This window comes from Pimephales promelas, chromosome 25 (assembly GCF_988280905.1).
Source record: "Pimephales promelas chromosome 25, fPimPro1.hap1.1, whole genome shotgun sequence".
In the NCBI taxonomy this organism is placed as follows: domain Eukaryota; kingdom Metazoa; phylum Chordata; class Actinopteri; order Cypriniformes; family Leuciscidae; genus Pimephales; species Pimephales promelas.
Genome location: NC_142793.1, coordinates 19698945 through 19711038, shown reverse-complemented (window position 1 = coordinate 19711038; position 12094 = coordinate 19698945). Strand labels below are relative to the sequence as shown.

At 39.3% G+C, this 12094-nt stretch overlaps 1 protein-coding gene across 2 annotated transcripts in view; it reads right to left on the bottom strand.

Annotated features, from left to right (window-relative positions):
* arid3b (AT-rich interaction domain 3B) overlaps positions 1–11065 on the bottom strand; it is a 28226-nt gene extending 17161 nt beyond the window's left edge. Inside the window, exons 1-2 of one of the 2 annotated variants that reach the window (XM_039658095.2) lie at positions 10777–11065; positions 8681–9358 (exon numbers count right to left, since the gene is read on the bottom strand). In XM_039658095.2, coding sequence (XP_039514029.2) covers positions 8681–9358; positions 10777–10812 — 714 coding nt within the window. In that variant the 5' untranslated portion in view covers positions 10813–11065. Of the gene's footprint in view, positions 1–8680; positions 9359–9780; positions 10155–10776 lie in introns of those variants that run through there. The other variant, XM_039658096.2, reaches the window with a different exon arrangement.
* Positions 11066–12094: the final 1029 nt, after the last annotated feature.

Sequence of the window (12094 nt, the reverse complement as noted above, 5' to 3'; positions counted from 1 at the left end):
GAGAGCAGCCGGGAACCCGGTAGGGAATCAAATCAGTCAACAGCGGTGGGCATCCCATGCTGTGTGCTATTGTGATGTGTCAAGTGAATGAGCATCTACTGTATAACCTTGAGGGAATCTGAAAACAACCACTCGTATAATGAATTACATTATAAAAGCATTACGAGAAATCTCAGACCTCTGAATTATAATGAACTAAAGTTTGTCCGGTGGACACGCCGAGGCAAATGGCGTCGACACGAAATCCGAATGCAAAACATTATCCCGCGTCGAAGACATTTACGAAACTGTGCAAGCTGTTATCAGGCTTACAGGTCAAGCTTTGGCCTTACTAATCATATTAAGGGAGAACTGATTGGCTAGTGTCCAAATTAGCTGAGAAGAGAGGAAGCAGATGACCATCTGGGTCACCCAAAGGAAATGTAAGCCCCTTCCCCCATATTAATTCAACAGAAACCAGTACACTAGCTGAACATGGCAAATAATTACTTGGGTGGAAGGAACAAACACATGGTGTCGACCAGCGTTTGCCACATCTGAATGCGGCAAATAATTACTTGGGCTGAAGGGACGAACACAAAATTCAATTGTCTCTACTAGGAACATAAGGCTCTAGCTCATGAAAAACATTAGATTTTAGTAAAAAAACAACATTAATGTGGGTGGAAACCACAGTATGAGTTTTCTAGATGAGTGACATGCTAACAGAAGGGCTCAAGCGAAGATCTTCTAATGCGAATACAGTCTACCATTGAGAAACCAGTGTGGTGAGAGACATTAAGTCAACAGGCAGTAATGCTATAGCAGAATGGTCTTTCCTAAGTGCTATCAACACCTAGATGGGATTGTTCAACTGAGATGAAACAGTAACCTCCCCTATCAAGCAGACCTCTCTGGGTGTTAATGCAAATATACCAGTGTGCTGATAGGAATGGGTGGTAATTGTATTTTGATAAATTAGAGATCATGCTGTGAGGGACAATTTTGTCTTTAGGTCTCACCATGAGTCAACAGTTTTTCTTTCTTAAACCATTCTTTTACAATAGGGTTGGGCTTTATGATGGCGTAGAGATTCTGCTGTACTGTATATGAACTTAGAGTTAGTTGATTATAATTTGGTTTTGATGTGTCACAGTCACATGAATCCAGTTTATATGCAAGTCTTTCAGATTAGCTGAGTAACACTGCTACATGAAGCCATATACAACTGATCTGTGGTATGGTTTGTTTCCAAAAAATAAATAAATAATAATAAAAAGATTAAATAAATGGGGGGAAAGGCACCCAAGTTTTAAAAAAAAAAAAAAAAAAAAAAAAAAAAAAGCATAGTTATGAAAATAACACACAAAATATATTATAAATAAATAAATGAGAAGAGACAGAGGCACTTAAGTAGGCAGTTTAGTAAAAAAAAATAAAAAAAGACGAAAAAATAAAACTTTATAATATTAAAAAAATAAAAGTAAATGAGCAAAATAAGAAAAAAATTAAATAATGCAGCCTTTTTTATTGTTTTGTCCCAAAATGTAACTATATTATTGCCCAGCTCTTTATATAAAGTTAGATGTTCAAGTAAGCACAACTTAGGGCGAGATTGACTAAACAGCAAATCTCAACTGCTTGACTGACTGTACAGTTTACAAAAATGTGAACTATATTATTCTCGGCTCTAATCTGCTAAATGCGACTACGCCATAAAGATATTAACGGGATAGTTCACCCAAAAATGAAAATTCTGTCAGTATTTACTCGCCCTCATGTTGTTCCAACCCCGTAAGACCTTCGTTCATCTTCGGAACACAAATTAAGATATTTTTGATGAAATCTTAGAGCTGGATCACTCCTCCATACTAGTCCATAGGCTGCTTGAGGGATTGAAACTTGCCAGCCTCAAAAAGTTATTAAAGACATTGTTAAAATAGTCCAAGCCATGAGGGAGGAAATGAATAGTTGAAAAAGTCGTTATTTTTGTTTGGGTTTTTTTTTAGCACAAAAAGTATTCTCGTCGTTTGATAAAGTTAAGATTGAGCCACTGTAGTTACTTGGACTATTTTAACGATCCAAGTTTCAATCCCTCAAGAAGCCTATGGACTAGTATGGAGGAGTGATCTAGCTCTCAGATTTCATCAAAAATATCTTAATTTGTGTTCCGAAGATGAACGAAGGTCTTACGGGGTTGGAACAACATGAGGGTGAGTAAATACTGACAGAATTTTCATTTTTGGGTGAACTAACCCTTTAAGATATTATAAACAACAACATTATGATTTTCTGTAAAGGTGCTTTGAAATAATGTGTATTGTAAAAAGTGCTATATAAAGAATTTGGCAACTCAAATAAAAACAAAAAATAAAACGAAAAGAAAGAAATTAACCAAAGAAAGTTCCAAAAATAAATAAATAGGTGATTAATTTCACAAAATAAAAACAAATTCACTTTCTCTTTTATTTAATGATCATTGTAAAGTAAATTTAAATTGTAAAAAAAATTCTCTGACTGTCCATTAGATTATCCTCACCGCTTCAGCTGCTCAATGGGCAACAGCATAGAGCAGCACCATGGGGGATGGCCTGGATCTTTTAATCCAAATCAAATAACTGGTCCTCCACTGCCAAAAGTCACACTATCACTTATTCGGCTCCTTGCTGTGCCAGGAGCAATAGAAGCGGGGGAGGCCGGGGGAGGGAGTAGATTGGGCACATCTATCCCTGGGAATTTGTAATGGATCCATTAAAATCAATTGGTTGCTGCAAGCATGCATCACTACGCTAAATGATATTTTTAGGTGTGCGGCTGTCCAGTATCCCACGGTAAGATGACGTGGGAAAAGTCTGCAAAATTGCAGTGTAAAATATACAAGGGAAACCAAAACGTAAAGTTTACTATAAAAGGAGGAGGAGTAAAAAAACAAAAACAAAGCAGCTTTATTAGGCCATATTGCTGATATGGTCCGTTGAACAATACAAATGGCACATAGTTGACAAGAGCCGAAAAAGAGAGACAAAAGGCCCAAAGCCAGGGCCTGTAACTGCTTGTCCAAATCCTTGAACATCCTGCAAAGGCCTGAGGCAGAGTTCACATCCATTATCTTGGTCCTGACTGGGTGCTACATGAGAAAAGAGATTGTCTTTCACACAAATGGACACAGGTGTGAACATTTCTGTCCACCGTAGTCCAATCCCAGTATTATGCCATTTGGAAATTTGTAAAGGAAGGAACTGAAGGAGGACATCATATCCCAGAAGCTTACCTGTCCTCAGTAGCTCTTCTACTAACTTTAAAGCCTGGTTTCACAGACACAGGGGTCATAGATCAACTAAGTAGATAAACTTTATAAGGGTCTTAGAAAAACATTATTGGTGTGCATCTTGAGACAAAACAATGGCATTAGAGGACTAGATTTAAGTCTCCTCTGTGAAACCAAGGTGAAGAATTTAAAAACACCAATAAACCCTCAAGAATGAGATTCTGGGCTTTTCAGGATTCAGAACATGATGATAATTGCATTTACAGTTTATTAAACTTTGCAATTCTTGTATCATGTCTACATCTGCAAAACACACTAATTAAATCTAGTCAAATGGGACTAAAAAGATCCCAAAACTATAGATGGAGTCCACCTTTTCCAAAAGAAGTTATCTGAAAAGAATTTTAGAGAAAAACAAAACATTCTTTGGTTTTAACACAAATAGATAAAATTACGATAGCAATAAAGATAATAAGCAGAAGAAATTATTTGTCGTGACATAAACCAAAATGTCATTTTAACCCATATAAATTCGTAGATGACACAAAAACCTTACTTTTAACCCTGCTGGCTAACAATTAAGCAAAAACATCCATGCCAGTCCGACAAAAACTTTTTACGAAGGTATGCATTTCTTTAGCACTTCCTAGGTGTGCTTGAAATTCCACATTCTAGTGACACTGATAAATAGATACTGTGTGATGATAAAGCCCTAAGCTGCTTTCGGTAGAACGAAAGCAGCGAAAACCTCTGGCGAGTTGGGACACGTTTTTGAAGGGGGTTGGGGACAAACATTCTATACTTGTTAAGAGGGAAAGGAAATGGACGGACAAATAAGAAAACACACCCTCCCTCCACCATATACCTTTCTGGTTGATTACCATTCCCCCTTCCATTACTTGCTTCTGTTACACTTGGTGAAATGGACTAGAAAAGGTCACAAATCATAGGACGGCTGCGACAAAGACACTCCCTCTATTCTCCCTTTATGCACAGGCCCCTAATGGGAATTCTCACCATTCGAAGAAAAGAAACTCTAATTCCACTTGGAATGTTTCCTCTGGGTGGGGCTGGACAAACTAGACGCAGACACCAGACCCTCACTACACTCGCATTCTTGCCTCTGGCCTTTAAAGATTTTTTACAATCAAATGCCTCCTATTCAAGGGTTAGAGTTACCACCCTACCAGATACTTCACACTGGAACGGGAAGGGTGAAACGGCACCAAAACAAAGCTATAAAACATCCATCTGACAACTCAAATAAACCACGTTTTATCACGGAATCGGGCTGATGTTCACGAGAGCTTATTGAATCGCTTCTGATCTATAACACAGATGGGCTGCACTTCGAGCTGACGCCAGCCATCACATCATCATGGGACCCAGGAGGGCCGTCCAACTGAAACTTCTCCGTCAAGATGGACCACGAGCGGCGTCAAAGCAACCAGAGAAAGATTGGCAACCAGACCTCGTGAGCGCATTAATGCCCGTAACGCGTTAGAGAAATAAGCTCCGCCGTGCTAATAATGTACACCAGATGTACGTGCTAACATTTAGAGGGAACGTACAAGTGTGAGGCCATCAGGTCATTGATAATTCATATGGAAAGTAATTCCACTGCGACAGCAATATAATAAGAATTGATTGCAACCGGCTGGGTTGTATCGCTAGCACGGGGGTGACGTGTTGTCAAGGTGACGCTGACAGTTAAATAATGCAACAAGATTGTCCCTCGAACCCAAGGACAAACTTCCTGTTGTTCGTTTAGAAACACGCTTTTGGGGGAAGGGAGAACGTCAAGAGTGTGCAATCTAAAGCACTGCTGCCTTTTTGTTTATCCATACACATCAATTTTACAACAACCCCAAGGAACACAATGTATCCCAATCCATGTTGGGTAGCTTCAAAGTAAGACTTGGAGTGAATATTTTGGCCCCTAAAATAATAAACAGGTACTTGGTTAAAAGATTTTGCTAATTGCTGCCATATATTTCTCCTGACAAACGCAGAATCAAAGTAGCTGGGGTGTTTCTATTGACCCGATGCCTTTGATATGGTCATCATACTCACCAAATGGGAGGCCGTAACTCAAGGCACATGCGCGCTCAGACGTCAACTGAGCCTGATTAAAACTCCATTAATCACCCAAGATTACCATGCCGAGCTCCCTAAAAGGGGCATTGTGTCAGCTACCGCCAGAAACGCTAGGTTTAAAGGGCGCCAAGCTATCTGGACTAGCCTCAGCCATGTGTTCAATGAAAAGTTTAATGGCAGCCATTTGACCCCCTCACTGACTTGGAGATGATTTATTGAATTCAACGCTAGTAAACCTGGAAAACAAATCAGCAACAACAAAGCACAGGAAGTAGAAATTACGAAAGTAACATCCACTAGCTTCCCTAAAAAACCTGCAAAGTCCTTCCCCTTGTAGATATTAAACCAAACTGGCGTGAACTTCCTTTATCTACAAACTGCCAATTAACTCCCCCGTTTGCTGAGATTATGAGTAAACACTACGGCCAACTTTACACCTGACTACGGCGCTTTTATTAAAGGTGTTTACTGATTGACTAAGGCTTATCCATTTAAGTGTGAAAAGCTTCAAAAAGACAACCCCCCACCCTCATTTAAAAATGCCATTTGTGGCATCTGTTCTCTTTTGTGTAGTCAGTGCCATCAAACCAGTCTCTTCACATCCCCCCCACCATGCAATCTGATACTGTTACCACAGAAAGCATCATTAAATACTAAAGGACAGAAATAAAGACGGGTGGGACCAAAAAAAAAGAGGGTGGGGACGGGATTGAACCCCTCGAGCTCTAAAACAGGTCTTATTAAATAAGTGTTTTGCTCTTTTTTCGTGTGCATGAAAATTTGACCAAAACTGAATTTACACTTGGTCGTTAGAATATAAACTTAAAAAGTACATTAAACTTAAAGAGAGACAATGGAAACACGTAGGATCAACAATTATTTTTTAGGACAATCAGGCACATTTCACCCCCTAATTCTCATTTGACATTTAACCATTAGTTTTATTGCTGATTCTCATTACCACAATGCAGTATTTTTCAAAAAAAGTTTCATTAGCATAAATTAAGGGCGATATTCAACAAATATTACCATCATTTAAAAATGTTTTAATCAAAATTAAAATCAAAACCATGGTAATGTAAATAAAAAAAACAAGCTTTCTTTATGCATTTGCTTAATTTGTTTAGAGATAATGTAATAATGCAGAAAATCCTAATGGTTGTAAAAAAGAGCCTTTATGTAAAATAAAACAAATTATTTCCTAAATGCTAACTTTTGATTTTGGAGTGACCTGGACCTTTTCTTGCCATATCTCTTTGTGAAAACCCCACCCTTAAAAATGACTCTATAAAGCTAATTCACTAAACCCTTCCCTCTTAGTAATGAGGTATAAGTCCAACCATCAGCCTTTTCAGGCCACTGAATCTCCTATTGTTTCCTATACACATGGACAAGCCTATATTTGAAAAGCAGTATACAAGCCCTCAGACCACTACCCTCTATAAATACATATATAATGACATGGGTGTGATGAAAACATCACAGACTTGCCTGTCAACACACAACCTTCCCAAACATCACCATAGTTTTACCAACTTGTGCTTGTTGTTTCTGATGTAAACCGCATTGAACGTCAGTAACTGTCAATAAAACCATGTTGGATGTTTAACATAAAAACGCACGGTCATAACATCGAAGATAGCAACACTTACAGAATTAAAATGGACGTACTACTACTAAATGCTGCTTTGGGGATTTCGATGTATATACATATCTATGGGTTGTATAATAAAAAGGAGCAAATGGGCTTTGATTGAAAGCATGCACATATAAAGGGCTCAAGAAGCCATAAGAGAGAGCGTCTGAAATTAGAGCAATCCATTTTTCCCTGATTGATCGATCACTCAAGCGCAGCTGAGCAAACAAAGAGCTCAGACCTGAGGCCACTAAAATGGATGACAGCACTACAGGGAAATGTCTCACTCCATATTAAACCCACGAGACGGTCTTCTGAAAGACGGCTTCATCCTATCATGATTGACGCGAGTGCTTTAAAAGCATGAAAATGACGTCACACAAACATGAAAACGCCAAAGTCGCTGTATGACTTACTTTCTTTTGTGGAACACAAAAGGATATTTTTTTAAAGATTGTCCAATGTCCAATTTTGGACCCCATTGACTTTCATTGTATGGGCAAAAAGACATTTACCCAAAGTAGTTTGTGTTCATCATAGGTTTGGAACAACATGAGGGTGAGTAAGCGGCGTCCAAATTTTTTTTTTCAAATTCTGATGAATAATCTCTTTAAATGCACTTATTCAAGTGTCCCACATGCAATTGTTCAGTTTAGAAGATCTAAACCCTGCACAATCTACACGTGCTAACTGTCAGGACGGCTCTCCAATAGCACGCACCTCTAACATTCTCCCTCTTGTATTGCAACTTGACAGAATGCCTCTCTGGTCACAGGCCAAGACAGCATTTCTGCCAAGAGCGTGTTCACAAGAAACACTAGCGGTAGGGGGAATGACAGAGGAAAGTGAGACGGCAAGAAGTGAGAGAGAAAGAAAGCGCTCTCCTGTTGGGCCGCCTGCCAGAACGCCACACTTCAGGGATATCCAGGGACAAAAGCCTTATGTCAGGACAGAATTCCCTAAAGACTCGGGCTGAACAAACGGAGAAATTAACTGACAGAGTCGAAGGACCATGTCTGAGGGTACAGCTTGGCTCACAGCAGGACACTATTGACGATAAGGGAAGAGGAGGACAATGGCTTCAGAAAGAAGGAGAATGCAACAAGAGGAGGAAAAAAAGGAGCGTTTGATTTGGGAGAATCCTTTTGCGTTCAAGAAAACTGGAATTGGAGTTTAATCATTGGCAATATTTCCAACGATGATTCCCTTTATCGCTACTGTGTAATTCATTTTTTTACTTAAATTGTATTAAAATTAGCATACACTCAGGGCAGAATACCAAAGTTACAACTACAACCAATTGTATAATAACATTATGGCAAAACAAATTCAGACTTTTTTATAACAAACAAAAAATGTATTTCTCATATATTTGTGAAAATCCCCTCCCTAAATTACTCAACAGTGTTGTATAAAGTTGTGTGACGCTATAATCTGTCACTAAACCCTTACTTGTAGAACACAAATTCCTGATGTGCTCAAGAAAACTTGATTAAACGTCCTATTCAGAGCCGAACGCGTTTCAGTTGATTTTTCACGGTTTTGAACATGTAAAGACTCTTTACAATTCATCTTATGATCTGACACTCCAAAAATCATACAGTGCTGATTGAAAATATGCTGTATTGCTGCTTTTGTAGGTCAATGGTGATAGAGTGGGAGAGAACACAATGACAAGAGATAGAAATATAAACGCCAACCTGTTTGAATGAGTCATCGAGGCTCCAATCGCCCAGTCCGTTTGGTGTGTTGAACGACTGCTGGTCGTTGAGGGAGTCTTCGGGTTCATCTTTCACCTTAGTGGTTGGTGACAGGGCACGTTTTTTAGCAGCGGAGGGCGAGGCAGCGTAGACGGCGTACGGATATGGGGGGACTCCAGCAGCCCCTTGCTGAAGAGCAAGGCTTTGCCTCCTGAGGAACTCCAAGCCTTCGCTTTCCTCTTCTTCGCTGCCGTCTTCTCCATCCATCATCTCATCATCGTCATCTTCGTCCCCCTCGGAGCCTCTTCCCCTGTCCATCTCATCAGCGGCGTCCTCTTCGTGTGCTAGGTCAGAGCTGGTTTTCGTGGGCCCCCTGGCAGCTGGAGGCCCCTGGACGCCTTTCAGCGCTCTGTCTCTAGAGTTTTTGCTGTAAAAATCAGGGGTTAATGGGGTGCCCTGGGCCCTAGCGGAGGCCATGATGGCTTGCTGTGCAGCCAGCTGTTGGGCATACAGAATGTGGGCTTCCCTGAATTGTCTCTCCTTGCGCTCCATTTCCAGTTTAGCTTGTTGTTGTCTCTGAAGCTGCTCCATAACTGCCTCCAGTTTGACACCAGCCGCACTTCCGAAAGCCGCCTGGGAAAACGCACTAGCCAGACTGCTGTCTTGAGACAAGCTGGGCTGGATTGTGGACAGAAGAATATAAGAAAATGCATTCATTCTGTACACATACCTTATGCCATATAGAAAACTATACCTATTTTAAAAAAAAATGCTTTAATTTTTTATTCATCAAAGAATCCTCAAAAAAGTATCACAGATTGTAAAGAAAAATTAAGCAGCACAGCTGTTTCCAACATATATAATGGCTGATGAAAATTCAACTTTGAATCACAGAAATAAATTATATTTGAAAGTATATTCAAATATTTCACAATATTATTGTTTTTTTCTGTATTTTTTTTATCAAATAAATCCAGGCTTGAGCATAAGAGGCCTCTTTCAAAAACATTAAAAATGTCTTTCCAAACTTTTGACTGGTACTGTAATTCATAATAAAATTTTTACTCAAATATATAATAATAAACCACTGAATAACTCACTTTCAAACGTTCAGTCACGTAACACAACTAATTTTTAAACAATCACATTCTACTTTCTTTAAACGAATTTACAGTATTTGCTTAATAGAAACGCATTAGAGTTTGAATTAAGGACAAATACATACGCATAAAGAGTCGTAAACGGAGTGGCTAATAAATTCGATTCACAAAAATGCGTAAACAAATAAGCACAAACGACAATAATAAGGAATTCCAGATTGCGGGGGTAAGCAAAACTTCACAACGAACGTGGCGCGGTCAGCCTTCGAAATGTCGAATTAATGTTTACAAGACTTTGAATTAGTGTTAACAGTATTCATGTCACAAAAGGATTAAAGTCGCATTCCGCAGCTCGCCTATTGCCCAGTAGGCCAACCTACCTTTGACCCCCCCCCCAATTCAGGCGACCAGTCTGGATTGTGGAACGACCGGATGTCCGGCCAAAACGGCGTCTCGCTTTACACTTTGTTAAATAATTAATATTTAGCCAATGCCAGACGAGTTATGCTTTTAGTTTATAACTAATTAAAGCATAGTTTGATAAGTGGGCGCAGTTACAGAAGACATTCAGGGCAACAGTCGAATCATGGCTGCCAAAAAAGTATGGCGCTCTTCCAAAAACAATTAAGCTATTAAAAGAGAGAACGAACACACGACGCAACAAAGTATCGCGTTCAAATGGAAACAAACGGAGATGATTTTGACGAATTCGGCAGCGCGCGAACTGAAACTTTAAAAACAAATAAACAGCACGAGTAGTATCATCAAAAAAAAATCCTGATATCATGACGTGTACAATGTGGATTTTTGCTACATTTAATAGCTAGATCGCTCACACGAAGGTAATTTAAATACATGTTGATTCATTGCGATTACGTTAGAAAATCTTAAATGTATATGATACGATATTTTATTCTCTCGAGATCGGCTGATGAAATATTACAGTAGCTTATCAATACATTCAACAGGGCTCTGTGCCAACAGGACGGAACTCACCACTTGCGCTTTGCTGCTACTGGAATTGTCCACCATCACTCTTTTCCTAGATAAACCACTGTGCGTGTTTTGCTCAGCGCACCGAGTACGTGTGCATCCACCCGGACGTTTAATATCCCCTCTGATAAAACGGTAATAAACCTCACGGTGTTCGCAGAGGGAGGGAAAAAAACACTCGACACTGGGGCCAGCCAAAGGGGAAACGCCTGACCTCACCTCCCGAACTGCGCGCTCAGGGACTCCCACAGTCCCCTCGACTTTTCCTCCTCCAGCCGGAGCCAATCCCCCCGCACATTCACGCACATTTAAATCCCGCCCCACTGGCTCGTGCAACCAGTTACTACGTTCTTACGTTTCCCCTATGCAAGCAGCTAAGTAAAATATTTATAGCACAAATACCGATAAGACTTAACATTCACTTACGTGGCTATGGGTCTAATATTAGGATGTCATTTTTCATTTTAGAATCGAAATTCTAACCCCAGCTTAGCGCTACGTATGAGAATAGGCTACTATTTATTGAAGACCAAAATAAAATAAAAATTCCCCGATGGAAAAAGTACGTTTTTGCCCAAAGGCTTTTTAAATATAGGCTACAGCACAACTTTTCCAATTGTAATTTTTGACTTTTTGATATATGATTTAAGTTGAAAGCTTACCTGCTACGCCCTCTACTGACACAAAACTGCTACATAATTATAGTGTTTGGTGGTGGTGACTGGTGTCAAGCAGAAAAACAAAAACTGTTTACTACCTTATTTTTAATGTAAGGGCGGGCGCGTTCATGTTTACCTCGAATGTACGAGGCTTCCGGTATCGGCCGGAAAATATTTTATTCCGATTGTTGTTGGAATTTTTTATAATACAATTATAAATTGATTATTATATGATATTCATAAATAGCGGAAATTGTTTTACCGTTTACTGCGCTTTGTTATTCTTCTAGTTGTTTACCTATAGCGGCTAATGAATCGGAAGTCGTGCACATTCACCGAAAATAAAGTTACTTTCAATAAGTTTCTAAATTCAGTAACATTTAACAGAGACTTGTGGATAGATTTTTCACTTTTGTGATTGATAGTAACTTTTTAAAGACACAAACAAAAATGAAAATTCTGTCATTTACTTACCCTCATGTCGTTCCGGTTCCACACCTGTACGAGTTTATGTGGAACAAAGATATTTTAGTTGATGGCTCCATTGACTTCCATAGTACTTTTTTTCCTTCATCCTATGCAAGTAAATGCTACAAATGTTTGAGCTTTTGTATTCAGAATAAGAAAGAACTTCATACAGGTTTGGAACAACTTGAGGGTGA